The sequence below is a fragment of the Suillus discolor genome (genome assembly GCF_016758755.1).
Source record: "Suillus discolor strain FC423 chromosome Unknown F5147scaffold_16, whole genome shotgun sequence".
NCBI classification, from domain to species: Eukaryota; Fungi; Basidiomycota; class Agaricomycetes; order Boletales; family Suillaceae; genus Suillus; species Suillus discolor.
In genome coordinates, this window is record NW_024541263.1 from 1 (window position 1) to 23,788 (window position 23,788).

At 45.2% G+C, this 23,788-nt stretch overlaps 6 protein-coding genes across 6 annotated transcripts; 5 read left to right on the forward strand and 1 right to left on the reverse strand.

Moving 5' to 3' along the window:
• Positions 1-827: 827 nt before the first annotated feature.
• F5147DRAFT_744600 (uncharacterized protein) lies at positions 828-2,954 on the forward strand (the record flags this gene model as incomplete). Its single annotated transcript, XM_041439687.1, has 6 exons — positions 828-1,298; positions 1,358-1,519; positions 1,576-1,754; positions 1,799-2,147; positions 2,201-2,615; positions 2,809-2,954. The coding sequence occupies 6 exons, from the start codon at positions 828-830 to the stop codon at positions 2,952-2,954; spliced, it is 1,722 nt and encodes a 573-aa protein (XP_041294950.1).
• A 758-nt stretch (positions 2,955-3,712) lies between these two features.
• Positions 3,713-3,979, forward strand: F5147DRAFT_573001 (uncharacterized protein; the record flags this gene model as incomplete). Its single annotated transcript, XM_041431128.1, has 1 exon — positions 3,713-3,979. A coding segment is annotated over one exon (267 nt), but the record flags the coding sequence as incomplete, so codon positions are not given.
• Positions 3,980-4,150: 171 nt separating this feature from the next.
• Positions 4,151-4,965, forward strand: F5147DRAFT_792400 (uncharacterized protein; the record flags this gene model as incomplete). The annotated part of the gene is made up of 3 exons (XM_041443099.1): positions 4,151-4,366; positions 4,421-4,717; positions 4,765-4,965. The coding sequence occupies 3 exons, from the start codon at positions 4,151-4,153 to the stop codon at positions 4,963-4,965; spliced, it is 714 nt and encodes a 237-aa protein (XP_041294952.1).
• An 8,139-nt stretch (positions 4,966-13,104) lies between these two features.
• On the forward strand, positions 13,105-14,518 carry F5147DRAFT_530372 (uncharacterized protein; the record flags this gene model as incomplete). The annotated part of the gene is made up of 2 exons (XM_041430071.1): positions 13,105-13,191; positions 14,303-14,518. Coding segments are annotated over 2 exons (303 nt in total), but the record flags the coding sequence as incomplete, so codon positions are not given.
• A 5,186-nt stretch (positions 14,519-19,704) lies between these two features.
• On the reverse strand, positions 19,705-21,607 carry F5147DRAFT_771466 (uncharacterized protein; the record flags this gene model as incomplete). Its single annotated transcript, XM_041441251.1, has 8 exons — positions 19,705-20,141; positions 20,195-20,263; positions 20,322-20,499; positions 20,553-20,761; positions 20,818-20,893; positions 20,935-21,179; positions 21,235-21,372; positions 21,433-21,607. 8 exons carry the CDS (start codon positions 21,605-21,607, stop codon positions 19,705-19,707), a joined length of 1,527 nt encoding a protein of 508 aa, XP_041294954.1.
• Positions 21,608-23,249: 1,642 nt separating this feature from the next.
• F5147DRAFT_547293 (uncharacterized protein) lies at positions 23,250-23,624 on the forward strand (the record flags this gene model as incomplete). Its single annotated transcript, XM_041430342.1, has 1 exon — positions 23,250-23,624. A coding segment is annotated over one exon (375 nt), but the record flags the coding sequence as incomplete, so codon positions are not given.
• Positions 23,625-23,788: the final 164 nt, after the last annotated feature.

A 23,788-nucleotide genomic window follows, 5' to 3' on the forward strand; every position in this document is an offset into this window, starting at 1 on the left:
TTTCTTCAGCGGATCTCTCCCGTCAGCCAAGTCATTATCCACATCATCCTCGGTATGATTAGTGGCACTCTCCTTATCACTCTCGGCTTCTGTCGACGAATCCCGAGGCCTTCGGATGGTAACCCTCTGCTGCTTTCTCACTATATGAGTCTGAGGAGAGGGCGACTTGCCAGATATGACAGATGGTACCATGTCCCCATCATTGTTCTTCCATGCTTTGAACAGAAATGTGGGACCTTCGCCTGTTTCCTGCCGAGCACGCCAGAAATGGAGCAAGGCAGTCGTGTCCCAATTTTGCAGCTTCGAAGGCTCCTTCAAGTCAACATCCGCCGGAAGATACGTCCGGGCCATGAAGTCATCCTGACTTTGTACAATGGCACTCCATGGCACAACCGCCTTGTCCTTTCCGGAACATATCCCTGTGTCCATGCATTGAACAATTTGTCAGATGATGCGACGAGAAACTCACGATAGTGCGATGTAAGAAAGGCCCTCACTATGGCCTTCTTCTCCTCAAGTTTTGTGTCCGTGATGTCGGGAAGGAGTGGCATACCCTCCCCGTCCATTTCGAGTTTGAAAGCTGGTTTTCGAGTTCTTTTTCGACCTCCCTTGACCTGACGTCCTCCATCCCGTGCCACGGAGCCTATCATTGTGATGCTCAACATGTTCAATCTGGTATACATGGTTCAAACACTCACCGAACTGTTCCTGCGCATACTCCTGCCACACTGACAATACTTACGAGCAGGACCAAGGCTCATTTGAGCCTTTGCAACTCCAAAAAACCATGGCAAGTTCATGTACAATGTTGGAGTGTCATTCAAACTATGGCTAAGCATTCAAAAATACAGAGTCAAAATGACTACCTCAGGCAATGGCTGCCAAGGCAGGAATCATATCTACATCACCTCCTCGATCGAGAAGCTCCACCGGAAGACAGGAGATGCATCATCTGCCAACAGGATGGGGTGTACAAATGTCAAGATTGTCTTGGCGAGCCACTCTATTGCACGGGCTGTTGCAGGAGTCAACATTGTAGCAATCCTTTCCACTGGATCAGTCAATGGAATGGGCGATTCTTCGAGCGGAGTTGTCTCGCTCATGTGGGACTCATTATACACCTTGGCCATGATGGCAAACAATGTCCGGTGGTCACCGATCGGTGGAATTTGTTTGAAGAAGATGAACCTGAAGACCTGCTTGAGCCTGAAGATCTGCCATTTGTGTCCGGACCCGAGTTCCAGCCAAAGGAAAACACCATGGTCATTGTGGACAAGTCCGGAGTTCATTGCCTGAAGGTTTGATGCTGTGAATGTCCGAATGCCATGAGTCCGGACATTCAAATGTTTCGACACAGATTTTTCCTTTCCCTGCATCTTTCAACAGGCCAAAGACTGTGTTCACCTTTAGAGTGCTCAATGATTTTCTACTGGACAGCCTTGAATGCGGCACCTCAGCGATGAACTATTACAGCAAGCTCCGGAGAATGACCTCCAGCATGTTTCCACACCTTGTTCCAGTAATGCCTTACCCTCTTCATCTACTGGACATCATATTGACAAAGCACATTGCAAGGACCGATACAGAGAGCTCATGAGGGTCGCTCGACAGTGGAGGCAGTTGAAGACAATGAAATGGCATGGCTTTGGCCATTGTTCTGATAACCCGAGCACAGGAGAACTCGCATTATGTTGCCCGGCATGTCCTCAGCCTGGGATTAATGTGCTGTTGTCAGAGGATGAATCACTTGATGAGTGAGTCCTATTCTCAACCAATGTGGCCTCCATAATAATACTAGCGATCCAAGCTGGAAATACACCTGGTCATTTGTGATGGACGGAAATTTCAAAGCGGAACATCTGCATCCCATTAAGCCATTCGATGAAGGTTGGCTGTCCGATGGGCTTGGATTCATGGTAGGAAAGGACAGGTATAAAATGCATCTGGCAGAGGCTGCTGACACAGTGGAAAAATCAAGCTGCAACAACCACCAGGCAGTAAATCAAGCTAATGCTGCTCGGCACAAGCTGGAGTCCACCGGTATCGGAGGAGTTGCCTGTGCCAGACACGGTTGCTTTGTCCCTCACTCCATGGTGGATTTTCAGAAAGGCGAAAGGCAAGCCACATCCACCATTAAGCATTCACGAGTTAACCATGGGTCACTTGCAGACAAATGAACATGGACTACGCCCTTTGCGAGGCTTCCTGGCACAACATGGAAGGCATCACCAGGGCTGTCACCTTCTATGATATTAATTGTCAATACAACAAACACTTTCGGGTTCGGGTGGATCGAAGTCGATTTCTAGAAATGGCACCACAACTAACCATCATTCCCGGAATTGGGTTGTGGCACATTCATGGCCATCAGGACAGCTGCTATGTGCGATATGCTTCTAACTTTATTGAAGGCATTGGTCGGATCGATGGAGAGATCATGGAGACGCTATGGGCACGGCTCAATCTGATCTCCCCTGCTGCTCGGGGAATGTCATCTCCCCACCGAAAGGAATGCCTTGATTATCAGATGAATGACTCCAATTTCTGCAAGATGATTTGCATGAAAAGGACTCTATGCCGGAAATACAAGCTGGCGAGGAATGGCATCTCGGAAAGTGGAAAGGCATTTGACAGACTCGATGAAGCAGCACCCTCACATTTGAAGACAGAATGGTTAGCCAGGGAGAGGATAGCTCAGTCAAGCAGATTGAATGATCCTTCGGCGATGGATGAATATGAGATCAATATAAAAAAGGGTACGTTGAGTTCCATTGTCTCCATCGAGGTCTGAATTAATATTGCACTCAGCACCTAGCAAAAAGGAGATCGAGCTTAGATTATTAGAGGAGGGTAACGCCCGCAATGCAGCACCCTCTCGCAGATCTGTGGCGACGTGGATATCAACAGGGTTAGCAATTGAAGAGGCTCAGATTGCATTGCTCATCGAGGTCTGAAGGATCAGGAAGAAGATCCACCGAGACACAGAGATTAGACATCGCCCGTCAACGCGATCGGCTCCAAGGCCAGATAGATGGATTTGCTCGGTCTGCTCTAACACATCTCGGGGAGGGATTTGATGCAGATGATGAACCTGAGGACTTGAACGTAGACATTCTAGATGATCTCAATGATGACCCGGCGGATTTCACAGAGACATCTCATACATGGACAAACTCTCCCGAGCTCACTGTAATCCCGTTGCCATCAAACCTGGGGGTTGATAGATGCAGACGATGCATGGCAGAGGATCTGATTCCCCTGGAGATGTCGCTTCGTGAAGGGCAGGCCAATGATGCCCTTCACAATCTCCGCATTTACCTTTGCAACAAGGCCATCCTGTTCCGAACAACCTGTTAGGCAGGCCAAATCCCAGGCCCTGAAAACTCGAGCTTGGTCCCAGGTGACGTCGGTGCAGCAGGCAGTCTCCCTCCATGCCAGCATATATACAAAGACCAGGAAGCAAATGATGAAACTTGAGCCGGGGCAAGACCAGCTTCAGAAATACAAACCCCTGCTTCGCGAGCAACTCAAAATCAGCACTGCAGTGGGTGACCCAAATGCCCGAGGTCAATGAAATGAATCTTTGGCTTGGTTTTGGTCTGTTGAAGTCGACCTCGGGGGTCCTGATCAATCATGGAATGAGGAATGTGAGTTCCTGCTTGCATGTCATATCCCACGGTTACCTGACTGGACCCATGCCAAGTTTACTGAAGTCCATTGGCTCAGGGCAAAGGCACTACGAGATCGATGGAGGGAAGAAATGATATTGGTCAAATTGGAGATGGATTGGACATGTAAGTTCTTTTTGTGGAAAGCAACCCAATGGGGCGACCACATGCAGGAATCATTGGAGAAACGCCTTCCGGGTCACGGATGCTACGCCGGAAGGCAATCCCAAATGTATTCATTGCTCGTGCAGGATGTGCAGGCAGCTTTTCAAGACCTACAAAACGTGTTGATAGAGGCTGGAGATGAATGAACATTGTTTTCTCATGAAGTCCCTTTTTCCACATACATAATTGAGGCCCGGGAATTGTCCGGGTCAGCCCATGTCGGAGTTTGAATTTCGTATCCATCCATCAGTGATTCTTATCTTCACATCTTCACCATCTTTCACTTGCATTGCCAGTGCCATAGTCCTGTATTAGCCATGCCTGCAACTCCTGCATCCACTTCTGGCACTCTGAATGCCAGAAGCCATTACCGACCCCTGAAGCTGAGCCTTGCAACTATTTCCTGCACATTGACAATGGCTGGATCACAGGTCCGTGCATGCATCTCTCAATATCAGATGGAAGCTGCCAACAATGGTCTATCTTCTGACCGGATCATGTATTTTAAAGCCAGGCTGCAATGGGAGATGAATGTATGTTACCACTGCCCTGATGACTTTGTTGGTCAATGCTAAGAATTTGAGCAGACTTTTGTCACACCACTCCTGCAGTACTCCGCTTCACAGAATATCGTGTCGGTTCTTCCGGTCCCTGTCGCTTATATCCTTAAGTTGTATCCCATGCTAACCTGGAACACGGTTCCGGACAACGTCTTTTCATTCCACCTCCTTGCATTTGATGATGAGGCAATTGCAGGACATCTGTCCTGGATTGTGTTCAAATATACATGTCCATGGTGGATGGGAAACACCACAATCCCGGATCAACCATGGCAGTGGGATGAAATAATGGCTTCCTGTGTCTCTCACTACCAGTATTGGGCGGTAAGATGTTAGCTGAATTGCCTTGATTGATGACTTATCTGTTCTAGCTCAATGTTGAGGATGATGCTTTGGTTCTTCCAGAGAAGTTGAAAAACACTTCGACTCCACCACTTATGGGACTGAGGTGGATTAAAGAATGCATGGAAGCATTGATGGAGGAGCAAGATCATGGCATCAAAGCCAAGATGGCAGAGGTGAAGATGTACACTGACATGTTAGAGAAATTGAGGAAAGGCAAAGGAGTGTAGTCCCATTCAGTCTTCATTGTATACAAGATGTAAAATATTCTATGCATTCAAAAATCTCGCATCCGAGTCCCGGAAGCCTGGGTCCTGAGTCCCGAATTTCGGAGTTCAGGGTTCGGCGACCCGGAGCTCGGCAACTGTGTTGGGTGTCAGGGTATCGGGAGCATTGGAGATTGCATGTGTCAGTATTTTGTGTTTCATGGTTCATGTTTGGTAATTATGGAATCGGGCATCAGGGACTCGGTATTCAGAACAGTGTCAAGTCCCCAGTCATGAGCTCCGAGTCCCGAGTCCCTCACAGTGGGTTTCGGGACTCGGGACTCGGAGCTCGTGACTTGGGACTCGACACTTCTGAATACCGAGTCCCTGACGCCTGATTCCATAATCACCAAACATGAACCATGAAACGCAAAATACTGACACATGCAATCTCCAATGCTCCCGATACCCTGACACCCAACACAGTTGCCGAGCTCCGGGTCGCCAAACCCCGAACTCCGAAATTCGGGACTTGGGACCTGGGCTTCCGGGACTCGGTATTCAGAACAGTGTCGAGTCCCAAGTCCACAATGTCGTGGTTCAGGGTTCTGTCAAATGTGTACGGCAATCACAAATGTTAATTCGAGCATATTTATACATCTTCTCCCAGTCTCAAATATCAAGTGAGGAGTTCCGGGTTTCGGGACTCAGTACCCCGGCACTCGGGACTCCCATATGTCAAGTCCCGATGAAGGTTCAACGATACAGCGAGGCACGAACAATGCTCCTGGTTGTATCTATAAATGTTGTAAGGTCGCGCGTTGCCTAGTCTGCTATACTTGAGACGACAAGTGCGTTCGACCCTAAAGGGGAAGTGAGTGCAGCAAGGATCTAGAGGTATGCGCTGAAAGCGCTACTGGTTGGCCAATGCGAAGTGCGAGAAAGCGCAGGTGCGCGCAAGGCGCGGGAATGCGCGCGTGTATGGCGCGAAGCGTGGGAAAGCGTGCGCGTGTATACAGATATGAGAGAGAGTAAGAGTGAGTTTGCTTAAGTGATGGTATGATGTAAGACAAGAGAAGAGAGATGCGTGGTGTAAACAAATAGATTTCTACTATGTTCTGCTAGGTGAATAGTGGGTAGTAACCAGTAAGTCCTCTGTCGTTCTGGTGGGAGAGTAAGTCTGTAAGTAAGTATGTACTGCTGGCGCTTAAGTATGGCGCCTAAGCGCTGTCATGCGGAGCCGAAGCGCTACCGAGTAAGGTATGTAAAGATATATGTAAGTAAGGGTCCATGATAAAAATAAAGATGGAACAATATGCAAATGTGAGAAATGGAAATATACGCACTAGGGAACTTGGTGGACAGTGGATGGATGCTTCTGGATGGCTGGCGCTATAGGGCGCTACAGCGCGGGAAAGCGCGCGCGCATATACATCGTGAAGCGCGGGAAAGGTACGCGCGCATGGCGCGCGTTGCGCGGGAAAGCTGCGCCTCATATAGAGATAGCTGCGGGTAGCACACAGAGTGATGCTACAAGTTCGTGCCATGTACTCCCCAGTGAAAACTGCCATATTGCACAATGAGAGGCATGAGTCTCTACACCGAGTTCCAATTATCGAATACCGAGGCTGGCATCCAAATTATTCAGTCCCATATATCACTTTGCAAATGCTCAAAATTGAGTATTGAGGTCCAGATAACTATTGGTACATGGTATTCATTTGTTGGAATGTATATAGGTCACAATGCTTGCTCTTTGTTTGATCTTTCACACACTGTATGGACCATCCACACTAGCCCATCCACATGATGGAACACCAGCGTAAATGTGAACAGAATCCCTCATATACCATGCCCAAGCAATCCGATCCCCTTCCACATCATAAACTCCATGTCTCACAATCCTTCCGGAAAACGCAATCATACAGCCGGAATTGTACTTGAACTCCAGCTGAAGGCTTGGCATTGTCATCCGAGCATCAGAATAGTTCCCCACGGTGGTGAGAATGTCGAAGCATTCAGCAATAGACAAATAGTCTCGATGATTGGGGGTTTCCCGATTGGAAATGATAGAGAGGGTGTTAAACACGGATGCCCAGTACTGCAGGGCCTCCGGCATCTGTGGCAGATCCTTGCTTACTGCTATATGTCCGAGGTTGGACAAGGTTCGCAACCCTGCCCAGTACTGCTCAGGATGCATGACCCTGAGTGCCGTGGACGCGATGGCTGCTGGCCTTGCAATGGCTTTCAGGATATTCTCACAGGAAGGTCCCTTCAATGATGCAGATACCTCCAGATCGGACATAGTCTTTGGGATTGGTGAGTATGACTGCCGGAATCACCATCTCATGGGATCCTACCTCGTGTCCCTGTTGAAACCATGCCGGAGATAAATTGATACATCTGGGAGTTGCGCCAACATCGTCCGAGCCCCGTTTGAACCACTTTTGATTAGTTCGCCAAATGCCATCAGCCCTTACACTTTTTTCGAGGCTTGGAGTGAGCAAATCGGTGGCCTCCCTGATTTCCTTCTGTAGGTTCCATTTGATATTCAATATCCATTGAGTAACAATGTATATTACACACCTGGGTGGTGTCGGTCAGGGCATCTGGGAGGTACCATGTGATGATGGCACCGGATGCATCAAGAATTGTGGCAGGTTCATCGACCAACCTTTTGCCTTCATGGCCAGGAGGACACCTCTCAAGCAACCTCGCCTCTCTTTGTTCATTATGCCTGGTGTCCTTCGGGGAGATCAATTTGCTATATCTTGCAATATCCATCTGCATCTGAACTGTCATGCAGGAATTTGAATGATAAAACGAATTTTCTGAATCTGCAAGAAGACCCACTGGGATTTTTATATGCCTTTATGAGTACATCAGCCAAGCAATCGCACGCCATCACCAGATCAGTGTCTAGGTTGGGGGAAGGTATGACTGGGCCTCCTCCAGTCTTCTCTGCCTTGAATTTCTGTTCGGTATATTCCCCTGCTTCATAAGTCACAGTCAGGGCCCAAGTGTGCCAGATGTTTATGCTATCAGGAGTGGAAGGGGAAGAACTGTTCATGCTGGATGTTAATCTTGGGAAATCAGACACTGAATGCTGGATGTCCGGACTTTGGTGTTAAAGGGGGTGGAGATAGAGAGGATCAGATAAGGGAGCCTGGGATAATTTTGGCTGTCAAAGATGTATTATTATCCATTGCTCAATGAAATACTACCTGATTGGAAGTGTGCTGGTCATCAGATATTCATTTGTCGACTCCCGGGTCCCGGAACTCGGAAGTCAGTACGGTTGACCCAAATTTGGGTGGTCGGAACTTGGCGTCTTGTAGGGCAACACAAGCTTTGCACTGCCATGTCAGGAGATCACCTGCTGCTCCGGGAACTCGGTAACTTTGATTTATTACCTCCTCTGAGTACGGTTGACTCACATTTTGGTGGTCGGAACTTGGCTTCTCATAGGGCAACACAAGCTTCGCACCCCGGATTCCACATTCTGCAAGACAACCTATGCACCATCAAAGGCCATGTCAAGAGAGCACCTGCTGCTCTCTTCAGAAACATCTCAACTTCGGTTGGCCATTTAACACGGAAAGTATTAACTAAATTATGTGTTGAGTTCCGGGTCCCGGAACTCGGAACTCAGTACAGTTGACTCAAATTCTGGTGGTCGGAACTTGGCTTCTTGTAGGGCAACACAAGCTTCGCACCCCGGATTCCACATTCTGCAAGACAACCTGTGCACCATCAAAGGCCATGTCAGGAGATCACCTGCTGCTCCGGGAACTTGGTAACTTTGATCTATTACCTCCTCTGATTTGGTTGATGTACAACTACCTCAGCTCCATCATGTCTACAATTATGATACACATGGCCCCACCCATCTATATTTTATACCACCCTTGGCCCACCCGTCTAATACAACATCCCATACAACACCCTCGGCCCACCCGTCTAATACAATATTTTATAATACCCTCAGCCCACCCATCTAATTTAATATGTGTCTGGGCCCACCTGTGAATGTGATAACAAGTACCTACCCATCTATCTCATACACATCTACCTTAATACACCCATCTGCATAATATCCAACTACCTCAGCCCACCCATCTACCTAATATTCATGTACATCGGCCCACTCATCTACTCTATATATTCCCTGCATGGGCCCACCCGCCTCCATTGGGAATAATTTGCCTCCCGGCCCATCTGTCACAGTCGAGGATATTTTTATCATGGGCCCATGGTCCGCTGGCCCGTATCATACGGGATATTATGCACGTCCATTCCCTTGTATTATACGGAGATAGGTCACTGTAATATGTGTCCTTATTTGGTAGGTCATGCTTCACATCTAAAGCCACACTTGTTTTGTTTTCTCCACAAGCCACAATAGCCACACCTCTGATCTTCTGGTATTGTTGCCACCAATATGGTAATCACTTCTTGAAACTCTGCCATTACTATATAGACATACCAAACCCTTTTCTTCTTCCTCATCTAACATATTGGTTCATACTGTTGCAGGAGATTTTGACTCAAACTTAATGTGACAGTTCATACTGTTGCAGTAATCTTGTCTCAACTGTATATCCTCCACATCTCCACCAATAAGTGATGATCTCTGTATCTTTGCCCATGATGGACAGGTCTATACATCTCTAACTGCACATTTACTTCCTGATGTCATTCCTTATGAGCCTCATTGAGATCCTTTCAAAGATTATAATGCTTCTCCCAATGATAGTGATAGGCTGCTCTCTACTTGCTGGGTATATAGAGCTCGTCTGTGGTTTCCTCTTATACCTTTGAATCCTATCTTGGATAGGCTGATCTTTGGATGCCTCAACTACTCCAGGTTCTCACTCCTCACAGAGGTAGATACACAGAGGAAATACATTCTCCGTCATGATATTTGGAAAAAATGTATTGTCTTAGAGCAGAAATTGCTCTGGTACCAGGAACATTTGGGTGCTGGGCTACTCATCCCATGGGTGACTAAACTTCCATGCCCTCCAACTACCTATGGGTACCAATGGTTATATGCAGATGGTAACCTTGCAAAAAAAGGTTGCAATGAGATTATGGAACATATTTCTGTGTATGTTAACCATATGTACATTTAATTGTAATTACCTAACATATTTCTAGTAATTGCCATCACTTGCTCATGGTTTATTATGAGTCATCAATACCGTGGTTCTAATCATTCCTGGACAGCTATCTTAATAAATGACCCCAAGTATCCCATATCTGCTGAATGGGTTCTTGAGTTGTCGCGCTCATTCATTGGAGATCTCACAACAAGCATGCCACATATAGGAGTCTTCATTTCCTCCAAGCACTGCCCTTGGCAAGTTCAGTTGCCCATGTTTGAGAAATTCTTAATCCTGATTTGCGTTTGCTTTCTCCAAAATGCTTCTGGTGTTGATGTTTCTTCCATTAATTCCAGCTTGCATCATTATATTCCATCTCAGGGAGCTATCACCCATGTGACCAAGCTGATCCAATGGGGTCAGCCAGATGAGAGTATGTGGGGTCAGCCAGATGGGAGTACATAAGGTCAACCAGACAACAAGAGTCAGAGTGCACTTGAATGGGAAGCAGCCCATATCTGATATTCTTGAAGCTCATGCAGACTCTCTATTTCCAATACCCTAACCTCACTCTGGACAGAAGTGAGGAGAATAAGAAGAAAGAGGAGACAGAGACACCAGCTCAATAGCAGTCATGTCAGAGTCATGAATGTGTAGTCATGAACCATGGCATTTCTGGAAAATCTAGCATGGTCATGGTATTTGAATGGCAACCTGATAACAAGTTTGACAGCTTTCTTAAACATGTCTATCTCACAAAGGCTGAGATAACAATGTCTTGGATGTCATACAACAAATATACCAAGGTATATGACTCATTCCATAATGAGTGGGACTTGTGTAATGCATTGGATCCTATCAGTGTTCCTGATGGTAACTGGGAAGAAGGTAATTTCCCACCTGCACCCTTGGCTCAATATACTCAAAGGGTTGAGCAATTTGTCTCAATTTTACATTTTCATCTCAGATATTAACTTACAGCATCTACCATTATACCCCAAGGCAGATTGACTCTGTTTGATGATTGGACTCACAAGACACAATGGGCTCACCTATGCAAACTTATTGGTAACAACCCTGTGAATATTGCTTTAATTTCAGAGGCACAAAAGCATATTATCACTTGTTTATAGGTTACCTCATCATTCTTCCTCAATCTCAATTATCGGACATCCCGCCCAATCTCTGGGATCTAGAACCTGACTGCTCCCTATTGATCTTGAACGCACACATTCAAGTTTCCTATATATAGCAACCCAAGCAGCAGCTCTACATAATTGAGCCAAATCTGTCATTAAGTCTAGTGCCTTGGAAATTAGTAGTTACTGATACCATCATGGCCATGATGTGCCTCTGGTGACCTGCACCAACTGGTTCAGTGCATGGATGACTAATACTCTCCCACAAGTCCTATACCTTAGAATGTCACTATGGAACTCTTTTTCCTTCTATCTGAAGTCAGACTGAGGCTAAGGGAATATTTTTTGCATTTCTTCTCATTTTTCAAGTTTGCATGTGAGCGGACTGAATATTTTAGTACATTTAATTCTGCAATAAGTTTTGCTTAGTCAGCGATGGCGATGACCCAGACTAAATCCCACACATGTCAGGTGACTGTGAAAAATATATCCCACATATGTTGTCCTGGAAAAACATTATTAAAACCCTAAATACTAGGATCACGTCAATTTCACCCATCATATAAAAAGAAAAACAAAGAAAAGATGGACACACAAGGAATTCACATCATGTGATATTTTTTACTCCCTCCCTAGGTTTGTCATCAGAAGTTGGATAGGTCACATGACTAGCAACAAGCCAGGATGACTCAGCTATATACCTAATGACTCATCGGTTTGAACTGACTCATTATGACTAGAAATGACTCTTGATGACTCCTGAATATACTAGTAGCACAGCCACATTTAATGTGTATATAATGACCTCAGTTTTTGACAATTTAAAAAGAGAGAGGAAGTTTTACAACCCATCTAACACTAAGTTGTGAGTGAGGTGTGATAAGTGTCAGTACCAGTGCCAAGAACTGTTCAAGACTAAGAGGAATATTTTCAAGAGACAGTGAATACTGCAAGCTCATCATATCCAACAACCAGCTGTGAGCTCACTGTGTGCAACAACCAGTAAGCAAAGTACAGCTACAGTTATATTCGATTTTCTATTTTCTTTTTCTTGTGTTTCTACTTTCACCAACCTTTAGTGTTTTTTTTCCAAAAACATATTCCATAAAATTCATGTTATCTCTACGTCCACCTAAGACCCAGAGTAGCTTAGTGGGGAGATTTTAGGAATTAATAGTGAAGCTTGACCTCACTCATCTGAGTAGTGATACTGAGCCAAGGTTTTCTTTACCTGATAGGCTTTAGCTGTTGAAGAGGAGACTTGGTAGTAAATCCAAGGACATCCATTCCTGAGTCTGTTTGAATACTCACAGTGAGTTCCTTGACAGTAGGTTCAATATTGAGCTAAGAGTTCTATAATAAAGCATCAACTAGTCTTGATCTTTGATTCTACCTGTTTTGTGCTGAGGGAGTTGATCATTGTAATTCTGCACCATTCTTTTTGAAGTATAGTTGGTATGAGGCACTGTTGTTGAAAGGAAACTTGAGGAAGAGTTCTCTATTCTTTGGTCATTGCCATACTGTCGGGCTAACCATTGTTTGTTTGTTTTTCTGTTAATCCTATATTGTTGGATTGACCATCGTATTTACTGATCTTACAGAAGTACCTTTAGCTGAACGTACCTTGGGTAGTATACAACAAGCTACCCATCAATGACCATATTATCAGTCATTGGTATTTGTCTGAATCACTGACCATAGAGATATTTGTTTTTATAGATGTTTATCTATAGATTATCTATCTAAGAAGACACCGGCATGACTGGAGTTCAGATATAACAAAGATCACATGTAACCTCATTGAAAAAGGAATTGCCATAAAGACATTGCTACCAATGTCAGTTGTGCCTCATGCACGACACCCACTTACGGAACTCCATACATACTCCCTCAGACACATCCTCCCCCCCAATGATCACAGGCTTCCCTGTTTCAGGCCTGTTTATGCCAACTACATTATGTATGAGCAGCACCATCATGAGTTCATGAACCAGCCTCACACAAGAGTGGCACTTCTTTATTTTATTTTATTTTGGAATCCTTGTGTATTGTCCTGTGGGGCGGGGTCCTATGGTGGACATTACATACGCTATAGTGCTGTGCTATGAATATCTATCGTGTTTGTGGCTTTTATATTGGTCCAGGCAGTTGCGAGGACAGTAGTGCCATCTTAAGGTGTTGGTATAATTGTTGGTGCATAGCTTAATCATATGCTGGCAGGGGTCACCATCTCTGTTCGTACTCTTCAGCACAGTAGCAAGGGTAGTCCATGTATCCATCAATATATTTGTCGTTATTTCTGCGGAAGTGGTGCACTGTGCATTTAGGGTAGTGGTTAAGCTTGATGCCAGCAGCCAGCCTGGTGTGGCATTCCTCACATGCTGGGTGATTCTGAATTCCTGAGCATCTGCTTTTCTTCGTCTCGAGTTCCTGGTTAACTGCAGGGTTTTGCACCTGTGGGATCACCTCCAGGTTGGGAGGGGGGTTAATGGGAGTCGGTGAGAGGTTCTTTTCTGGGGCTATGGGGCTGGGCCTTGAGGTGGCAGTTGCAGCGGCTGGATTCGAGTCTGGGGTTTGGTCTAGTGGTGCCTTCTTCACCTCCGCATCATTGACATCAATGTCTGACTTCTTTCTGTTTTCAACCTGCACTTTCAACTTCTCTATGTCCTTGCATCTACTCTCCCTGTTAGTACGTTTTGGGGCCATCACAGTCTTTGTTTCATGGAAGAAGGCAGTACATGTAACTCTGCTGTTAAGGAGATTAATGAGGAATTGGAATGGGGCTTCTTTTGCAGAAGCAGACTTGAATTTTGCTGTGTGTTTTGAGGCAAGTCGAAGGACACATTTTACTATGGAGCAGTGAAACTCGGGCTTGAGTCTAATTCAATCAATTAGTCCATCAGGACTTTTCTTAGCCATTATGGTGTTCGCCGCTAAGGAGTCAACATCTATAAAGAGGTTGGCCTCTATTATCTCCCTAAGGGAGTGGGTGGTGGTGGTCTCATTAGGATCAGGTATTTCAGCAGATGACAGTGCAGGATTGTTAATCATAAGAATAGAATGGGGTTCGCCTGCTTGACAAATTGTGGAAAAAGTCAGACCAGATGGTGGTCAAAGAGAAAGATGCTCCAACTTCTTCATGGTGGGCTCATATGGCAGCTGGCTTTACACAGTCTTGGGTTTGATGTTCTCCCCTCCATTCTTGATGGTATTTCAAAGGAAACAGTACTATTTGGCCTCATACTGGACATTGATGGCCAGACTTATTTTGATGATGAGCTCTCAAAAGAGGAGGTAGATTTCATGTGTGGGACATATTATGTGCATAATAGTAATTCAAGTTTCTCTTACCTGCATCAATAGTGGCACTTATATTTTAATTTTCAGATGATGGGAATGTGTAAATTGTTTCCTGGTGGCCTAGACCCTAGGCATGGGCTGCCTCAAAGCTGAATGTGGGGTTCTGGTCCTGTTGATGTAAATTTTGGTTCCAGTCATGCCTGGACAACATTCAATAGGGCATCTCATGAGAGTGGCATAAATTCACTAATAATGCCAATAGTCCAATGAACAGTAAGCAGTGGAAGGGCTCACTCAAGTTTAATCCAGGTACCAACAAAATGATGAAAAATGTCGAGGCAGTGTGTTGCAGTTTTTTTGCTACTGGTAAGAATAGTTGTTACTTGCACATCTCTAATTTTGATCTCCTGCTTAGCTTTCACAGAGGCTTAGTACTAGCCTATATGATTGTATTCTGAGTGATTTCTTTTTGTAACTTCAGACTTATGACTGCTATAAAATAGGATTGATTACTTTACTCTACTGTACTACATATTTATGTATAGATTGTTGCAAGTAGGCGATGATTAAGCTATGAGTGGGCAATCATCAGGCGATCAATTTTATCTGGAGATGAAACTTCATGATTTGTCTTCCTGTTTTATCGTCAGGAGGTATTTTAAATTTTGATGTCTGTCTAAGTGGCAGTCTAAACTTCATACATCAGCAGACATTCAGTCATGTGCAATGGTTGAAGTGTTTTCAAGTTTTAAATGTGAAGTTTCATTTCAAAGTTTAGGCCAGCATCAAAAAAATATTTATATTTCTTATTATCAATGACGTTCAGCCAGCAACAAAATGTTTGCTGATGCTTTATATTTCTCTTGTTGTGCAAGATCTCTTTAATATTTGAAATTTTACATCTGCTTAGATGACAACCTATACATTAAGTATTACTGCAGAGTTACGACCATAACTTCATCACATGTCCCACCCCCTGACGAATTGAAGCTATTTGAAGTGACAGTCATACTAATTTTGAAGTCGTGAAGCTATTTTGTGACACATAGTAAAATAAGAAGAAAAAACATAAAAATTGCTAAAAAAATTCAACCTATTTCTGTGCAGCCAATCACATACAATGAGCCTCTAGAGCTCCATGACTTGCTTATCAAAAAGCTCTCACAAGAGTACAAAATATAGGATAGATTTGAAGCTAATTTGAATAGGTCACATGTCACAAGGACCTATGAAGCTGTGAAGCTAAGGGTGACATGGTCACATCTGAAAGGGTGTGAAGTCATGATTGTAACTCTACAGTATTCCAGGACCCTGTAAAGGGTACTGGTTTGCATCCAAGAGATGTGAAGAGCCAATTATCCCAGACCTTTTATCATGTTTATTGATGTTTGGTTGTTCAGTCACTTTTTTTCCTCCTGTTTTTCTTTCGCTCTCTGCAGCTTACAATAGATATCAGGGCCACAGCTTCTTCATCCTGATTCATTCGCTCATCCTGTTGTGCTGGTTGCATCTGATCAAGAGCTTTCCAATAAGGGACATACAGTTGTGTTGTCATGCATCTTATGCAAGTATTATTTTGGGTATTACCATGACGGAGTTTCTTGGGATTGTTTGCCTGTGGGCCGTCAATTTCTGTCTGGAAATCTGTTGCCAGTCTCTGTGCCTAGTTTATGTCACATTATTGAGTATTTTTCTGTCTTCACTTGTGCACAGTATGCTGAAATTGCTCATGCACACTCAATTCAGGTCATCTCACAGTGTGCATCCTATCTAATTGTATTTCAGCATTTGTGTGTTGCTAGGCACAATATCTCTCATCTTGTCCTGCCCATTCCTTTTGCATATGATTACTTTGCATGGTGCACTGTAGTCCAACTCCCATATCACTTGACCTCATGTATCGCATTTTTTTTTCCGTGATAGCAATGACATGGTATGAGATAATTTTGAACCTGATTTTACCTGCAGGATAATAACACTTTTCATCACAAAGCCTTTTGGGAATCTCTTGTCAAGAAACATGCTGAAGTCGAAAGATTTTGTACTACATCAAGACATAGGCCTATCAACTCATTCTACAGGCACAGAATACGTGTTGGGTCTTGGATTGTGACCCTGATGCACATAATTCAGGAGACTGCTCAGGCTATGAAGATGAGTCTCTTAGTCATGAGGCCTCCTTCCATTCTATAGAGAGTGACCAGGATGCAGCCATCGACGATCCCCTGGATGTGGCACTGCATGAGAAGTCTGTAGAATTTCTGGAAAAGATTAGGTCCCATCTGGGCCCAATACTGCTGCACCCCTTACCTCCAGGTACCACAATGAATGATTAGAAGTCATATATGCCTATGTGTACTGCAGAATATTCACAGAGCCAGTTCTCATGTTCTTATCTCGGAGCTATGATTGTGTTATGGCGCTTCTCAATGATGACAACCTGGACCTAGTGACCTTGGAAAATATCTGAAATACTGTCAAGACTTTGCATGTCCACAATATCAGAGATGCTGTGGATGATGTTCTGCGGGCCAATAGGGAAGGTGACTACGTGATGGTCTTGGAGCCAAGGTTTTCAAGGAGACCAGCAGTGAGGAATGGCCTTTGCACACCTGGGGCCACATGATGGCAATTTACCATTATTACTCCTGCCTCTGCATGGTGTGTGAGACAGTACATATCTATACCATGCACTCATGAGTTATTAGCCTATGTTTCAGTTCTCCAGATGGACAAAGTCATTGCCATGACCTGTTAAGACCATGCACAAAGGGTAGGACTAATTCCAAGGGGCTTGGCTTCAGCTCATGCGCTGCGCCCCTTACCCGAGTATGTGCCTGTAATTTCAGATGATGTCCGGAGAAAGTCCAAGGAAGTCCAAAGGACTTCCAAAGGAGTGCGGGAAAGTTCGGAAAGACTTTCCAGACAAGTGCAAGTAACTTCTGGATGAGTGCGGGAAAGTTCTGGAGGAACATCCGGAAATTACAATGAGGTTTCGTCCTGATATGGATATATGTAATAGCTACTCAGGACTAGTCCTGAGTAGAAACAAACAGAGGAAAGGCTGCAGGGACAAAGTCTGAAGCAAAATAGGTCTGGAGGAACTTCCAGAAACTCAGAGGAATTTAGGAGTGGAGGGGCAGAGGAGCGGAGCTCCGGCCTAGGGAATTCCTCCCTAGGCCTGAGATGGATATTGACTAAGTTGGAGGACTAGAACTAGTATGAGGACTTAGTGTGAGGTCTAGTGCGAGGACTAATCTGTGTAATATTCAGACTAAGGAAATACAGGAGTTTATATACTGGAGGCAAGTCTGTGCAGATCAGTAAGCAGAGAGGTAAGGCTATGTGTGAGCATGTGGAAATGTATTAGTAAGTGAAACAGAACATAAGGAAATGAACTCAGAGATGAAACTCATACAAGGATCAATAAGCAAAACAGAAACAGAGATAACCGAAGACTGGAGACAGGTGTTTACCATAAGGGGATGGGCACTGATTTAAGGTTTGGGTTCGGATATGAAGCATAGGTCAGATCCGGAGATCCTGAGAAGTGGATATCAGATCAGGTGTCTGGATATAGGATCCAGATGTGTGGATATGCAAAGGTACAGGCATCTGGGTGTACAGGCATCTGGACAGATAAAGGACATGGACAGGGGGTCTGAGGTCTGGATGAGGCGTGGGAACATTGTCGGATGTAGGTCCGGAATATGGGATATGACATGACCCCATTTGCTTTGTTCTCTGAGACAGCCCTCTCCCAATCGTGTATCAAGTATGAATATGGCTTTGATGGTGCAAAAGAACTGATCTTGGCAGGTTTCATTTCCAACGACATACCACTCTCCTCACCTCGGCATTCCATCATCTGCACAGATAGTGGTTCTCAGTTGTTCAGGTCCATTGTTAAGAACGTGCTCAAGGGTTCGGATCCGAAGGGCTTGGCTTCAGCTTGTGCGCTGTGCCCCTTACCCGAGTATGTGCCCCTAACTTCTGAGGGCTAATGGACAATGTCCGGAGTCCGGAGTCCGATGCGCGGGAATTTCCGGTGGACATTCAGGAACAAGAGATAAGACTAATCCGGACAATGTCCGAACTAGAAAGGAAACAGCAGAGGACTACCTAAGGTAGAGGCGGAGGTGGTAAGTCAATAGGAGTCGATCCTAAGACTGTCGGAGATGACGAGAAGAGACTCAAGTCGAACGGAGGAGGGAATGAGCAGAATCTAAGACTTTACAGGGTTTATATACTATGAAGGACATAACAGAGAATCAGTTAGCACAGTGCAAGGCTATGCGAGGCTATGGACGGAGCATGTGGAACACCTAACACTAGTCTATCAGAACTTAGTAAAATGAAGACGAAAATGAATAAGGGATGGAAAATAAAGCATACTAACTGATAAGGGAAATACTAAAGGGAAAAGGCACAGAAGATAGGAGCTAACCGGATCTGGAAGTCCAGAGATGATTGCGTGATTGGTCCAGGTCCGGAACACAGGATATGACATCCATGTGGGAGGAGATGAAGTGCAACCTGTCTCTGTACAGCTCACTATCTCTCAATGACACTAAAGCACAAGCCTTTGTCAATGGTTGCATCCAACATCCTGAATTGTCTCGTACGGGCTCTCTGATAATGATCCAGGTTTGATGTCTTATTTGAGTGCTAGATACATTGAAATAGTGTAAATAATTGACAGAGTATGGGATTCAGTTGGTGAATGCAGCTGGTAACCATGTGTGAAATGACTGGCACGAAAGCGATGACACAATAAATAAATAAAAACTGCGGAGGGTCCTTGATTGCCCAGAGGGCTGTGGTACACCTGTAGTTCCCACGTAACCACCCTAATTAGACTTGACAGGTGGGGCTTATGGCGTGTCTAAGTCGACTGGAATTTGGCTGTATGCACCAGAATGAATAAATATTCAATAAAGGTGGGCCTTGAGGACACTATAAGGTGCTGGGTGGTGTAGGCACCAAGTGGGCCCTCGGCTATGTCCGTCCCCGAGTGCCTAGGACTATTATTACCGTCGGCGCTGTCCTAATCGGGCCACGTCATTGCCAAACCTTCGTGCTCACTGTGTACAACAGCGAGCTCGAGTATCTCCCTAACGTGCTTATGGATTTCGGCCGGATTTTCATACATAAGTAGCCAACACAAATTGTATTAGATCTATGTATACTAGGAGCTTTCAAACCTGCAAAACAAATAACTAAGCTTCATCCTCGCTGATGTCCTCCTCGTCAGATGTGACCACAAACTCTGCACTCTTTGGAGGCTGTACAGACAACCCAGACCCTTGTGCACGCTTTCTCGGGCGTCCGTTCTCCATTCCATTGCATTTTTGTGCTACCCCAGCATCAGAGCGCTTCTTGCGGGGCTTACCAATGGTCTCTCCTCTCTTGCGGCGCATGGCTAGTTGAGTACTATATTCCTCCCTTTGACGCGGGGACATGTGGAACCAATGGCAAGAGCCATCTTTAAGCGCATTGTGGAGCTTCAGAAGGGCGTTGTGATCATTGAGGCTGGTGGGGGATTGGAATGGAATGCCCTCGGGCCAGCCTTTCAGATCAATCCCAAGCTTCTCTTTAATGGCAGTGCCGAAGTTTGTGTAGTTGATACGAACATCCTGTCTCTTAATTATAGTTCCTAAAACACAATAGTTAGTATTGTTTCTTGTTAAATATAGAAAACAAATGTACTTAGCCCAGAATTAAGCAGACGAGTGCAAACACGTTGCATGATTTGCACCGTCTCACGCTCGTCAATGTCTAGGATGTTGATATCAATGTAGCACTGGTGGGAAAGCAAGAAAGGACATACTTCAACCCGACATGCACGCCCATTGCTCCAGCTTTTGCGTGATTTCATCGGCCTCCATTTGGAGGACATCCTCCCAGAAGTCCATCATATTATCTGTCCCGAACCACGTTGCCTGGGTGGTGTCATATATGTCCACGTGAGGCAAAGAGACACACATAAACCCCCGTTCGAACTGCAAGGCTATCTAGCTATAGATTCATTAGTAAGGTGTAAGACATGGTGCCATATCAAACCTACCATCTTGAAGACATTGTCTAATGTTGACTGGACATCACGCGCTGCGGCGGTGTTAGTTGCGCGAATACTCATGTTTTGAAGAGCACGATGCTCATTGAGTTTGTTGATGTATTCCTGTTGTTCTTTGGGGGTCAGATTGTGCATACTATGATCCTCCTTCACCAGGTCTCGGATCTCATCAAGCAAATATTTCGCACCATGAGGTCGGTCTATTGATTCAGTCAGCATGATGTTTGCAAAAATGAGCACAAGTGAAATGACTGACCTGCATTAACTTCCTGTGCTTTTGCATGTATAAGGGTGTTGGCTAGTTGTACGTTCCGATTTGCTTTGTAATGTTTCTCGCCTCCCATAAGTTTTTTTTGATCTTGTCCTCAGTCACGCCGTGTTCGAGAGCAAGGGTGCTGATCTTCTTGTTTTCATCTGCAAGGAGCCATTGAATTGCAGTAGTTAGGGCATCTTCAGCCTCCCTCCGCTGTTCAGCAGAAAGCTTGCAGGAAGCTTTCCATGCCTTCGCTTGAGCCTTCTGAGCTGCATTCAGCGGAGCGCGGGGGGTCAGCATAGGACAGTTTGAATTTCTTGCAGCCCAGGAGGAGTTGTTGGCATCAGCACTGATCTCTGTGGTATCTGGATGTGAGTTAGATGGTGTGTCCGCCGGGTAGATTCGCAGCCGTGTCCTGACACAACATATCCCAGTTAGTGTGGGGTGATGTGCCTGTGCTAGGGACCGTGTTTGACACGTTGTTTTGAGGTACTGCAGGCAAGAGCATGTCCCAGTTAGTGCACATGCTAGGTGTGTCTGGCACGTCATTTCGAGGTACTGCAAGCAAAAGCATGTCCCAGTTAGTGTGGGGTGATGCACCCATGCTAGGGTACATACTTTGTGCATCATTTTGAGGTACTGCAGGCAAGAGCCTGAGTGTGTCTTGCATGTCAGGGTGGCCATGTAGCAGGTCCGAAAGAGACTGGAGTGAATGATATAGCGCAGGGTCATTCCAATCAATAGAACCCTCGAAGGAGTTGGTATTGGTATTGAAAGGCTGCACGTTTGGCATGGATGGATATTGGAAAGGCAAATATGCCACGAGCGAAGGAGGATAAGGCAAATATGGCAGCCTGGCCTCGCCATGTTCTTTGATGTACATTAGCAAACTGTGAGATGAGAAAATGGGAAGGTGACTTGCCTTGGTGAGTGTCACCGTTGCATTGGGAGCTAGAATCACCTGTGAACACAAAACTTGGGTCATACATGGTGCAGACGCTAAGCACAAAGTTTTCTGGGAGGAAGTGTCACACCGCATCAGTCAAGTCACAGACGTCAACATTATATGAAGGAAAATATTTACCTTGATCACATCCTGCAAATATTGAGGTCATGTACCTGACAGTGAAGGCACATTGGCGAGAAACATTGCAACTGGTAGGTATTTGCCACACAATGATATGTTGTGATGGCCAGCTGGTGTAGAATAGTAGAGTGTCCATCAGTGAACAAATATTTGAATAAAGGATCTGTGCACATACACATCAGCTTGAAAATGGACCCGTCTGCAACAGTTAGCTGTAAGTGCTGATGTGCTAGTAGCATCAAGAAAGACAGGGCATGGATAAGCAAGCAAGATGCTGTTGAGGATTCTGTTGAGTAATTTGGCAGCGCCAGCTCACTATGATAGAGAAAACTCACCTGCAGATAATCCAGTGACATTCCCTGTGAGACTGGAGGCGCCCACTGACAGGATAGGTGAGGTATGGACAGGAATATTCGAACATTGGTTGAGTGATATCCATGGCTCAAATAATGTGACCTTGGGGGTAAATTGCCCTGGCGTCAGTCGTAGTATGCCAGTGGGAAGAACACAAGTACTCACCTCGTTCAGTCAAGGACTTAGACACGAGGTTTGGAGAAGAGCATGCTATTTTTAGCACATTGATTTTGCTTGGAAGCTTCGCTGGCGGCATGACATATCAGTAGTTGTCATGCCGCCGGCGAAGCTTCCAAGCAAAATCAATGTGCTAAAAATAGCATGCTCTTCTCCAAACCTCGTGTCTAAGTCCTTGACTGAATGAGGTGAGTACTTGTGTTCTTTCCACTGGCATACTACGACTGACGCCAGGGCAATTTACCCCAAGATCACATCGGACAAGTGCTTACTTAATTCACAGGACACTGGTGATTGAATCCCTCCGAGTCAACATCTCTGTCACTCGCTTTGACCTTTCAAGTTTCTGCCACATTCACCAGTAAGCTAAATCGCCAATCCAGGAATTTGTACTAACTTTCATTTATTCCTTTAGTATTGATGGCATCACAAAGGCAGCATGAGGCAATGCGCCGCTGGCTTTCAAAGCCTGAGTTAGTCTTTGAACTTGATCATCATACTTGATCATCAAGTTATTACTAGTATCCGTGAAATCCAACATGAAAAGGCACGAATATGTTTGCAGTGGTGAGTTTTTCTATCACACTTGTTACCTCTGGTGACTTATCAGATGGTCAGGAATCGCGCTAGGTACTTCATTGCTCAACTAACACTGTATTGTGATCACTAACAGAATTCTGACAGGAAACACCAGCAAAAGGACCTGCAGGCGCCAATCTCAGAGGCTAGTGATAGGTGGGCATCTTCTCCAGAGTCTTTACCAGACCAGGATGATGATGCCCATCATCACATCTCAACAACAGCGCAACTCAAAGCTCCCATGTCCCTCTCCAACATCTCCGACATACGTACATTGATCGCTGGGTGGCAAACTGAATGGGGCCCTGCAGCTACATGGGCGAAGAACTTCCATCACACACTTTCGTGTGTGCAGGAGAAAGGGTGGAGGGCCACAGACGAGTTCTTCTCTCAGTGTGAGGACCATGTCCGAGAGGGTCGAGCGATACTGCGTGACCTTCAGCTTCTCACGCACCATCCGCTGAATAAGGGGCCCAAGCAGGTGAAAGATACTTACATTCAGATATATGACTTGTTATCAGCGGTTCTTATGGAGGTGTTTTTTTTTGAGCTCAAGCTCGACAAGTATGCCCCTGCAGTCCCTTTGAGCAAACTTTCTGAAGTACGGTATTATCATAGTATCTAGCCGTATCTAGTATGTTATAAAAATTCTTCCTCACCAATCGTATGTTGAATGGAAAGGCTTATAGTGAGTGAATATATATACATATAGAACAACATATATAGCAAACGACATAGCAAACAAGTTCGCTATGATACACAATTTCTACTCGGGTT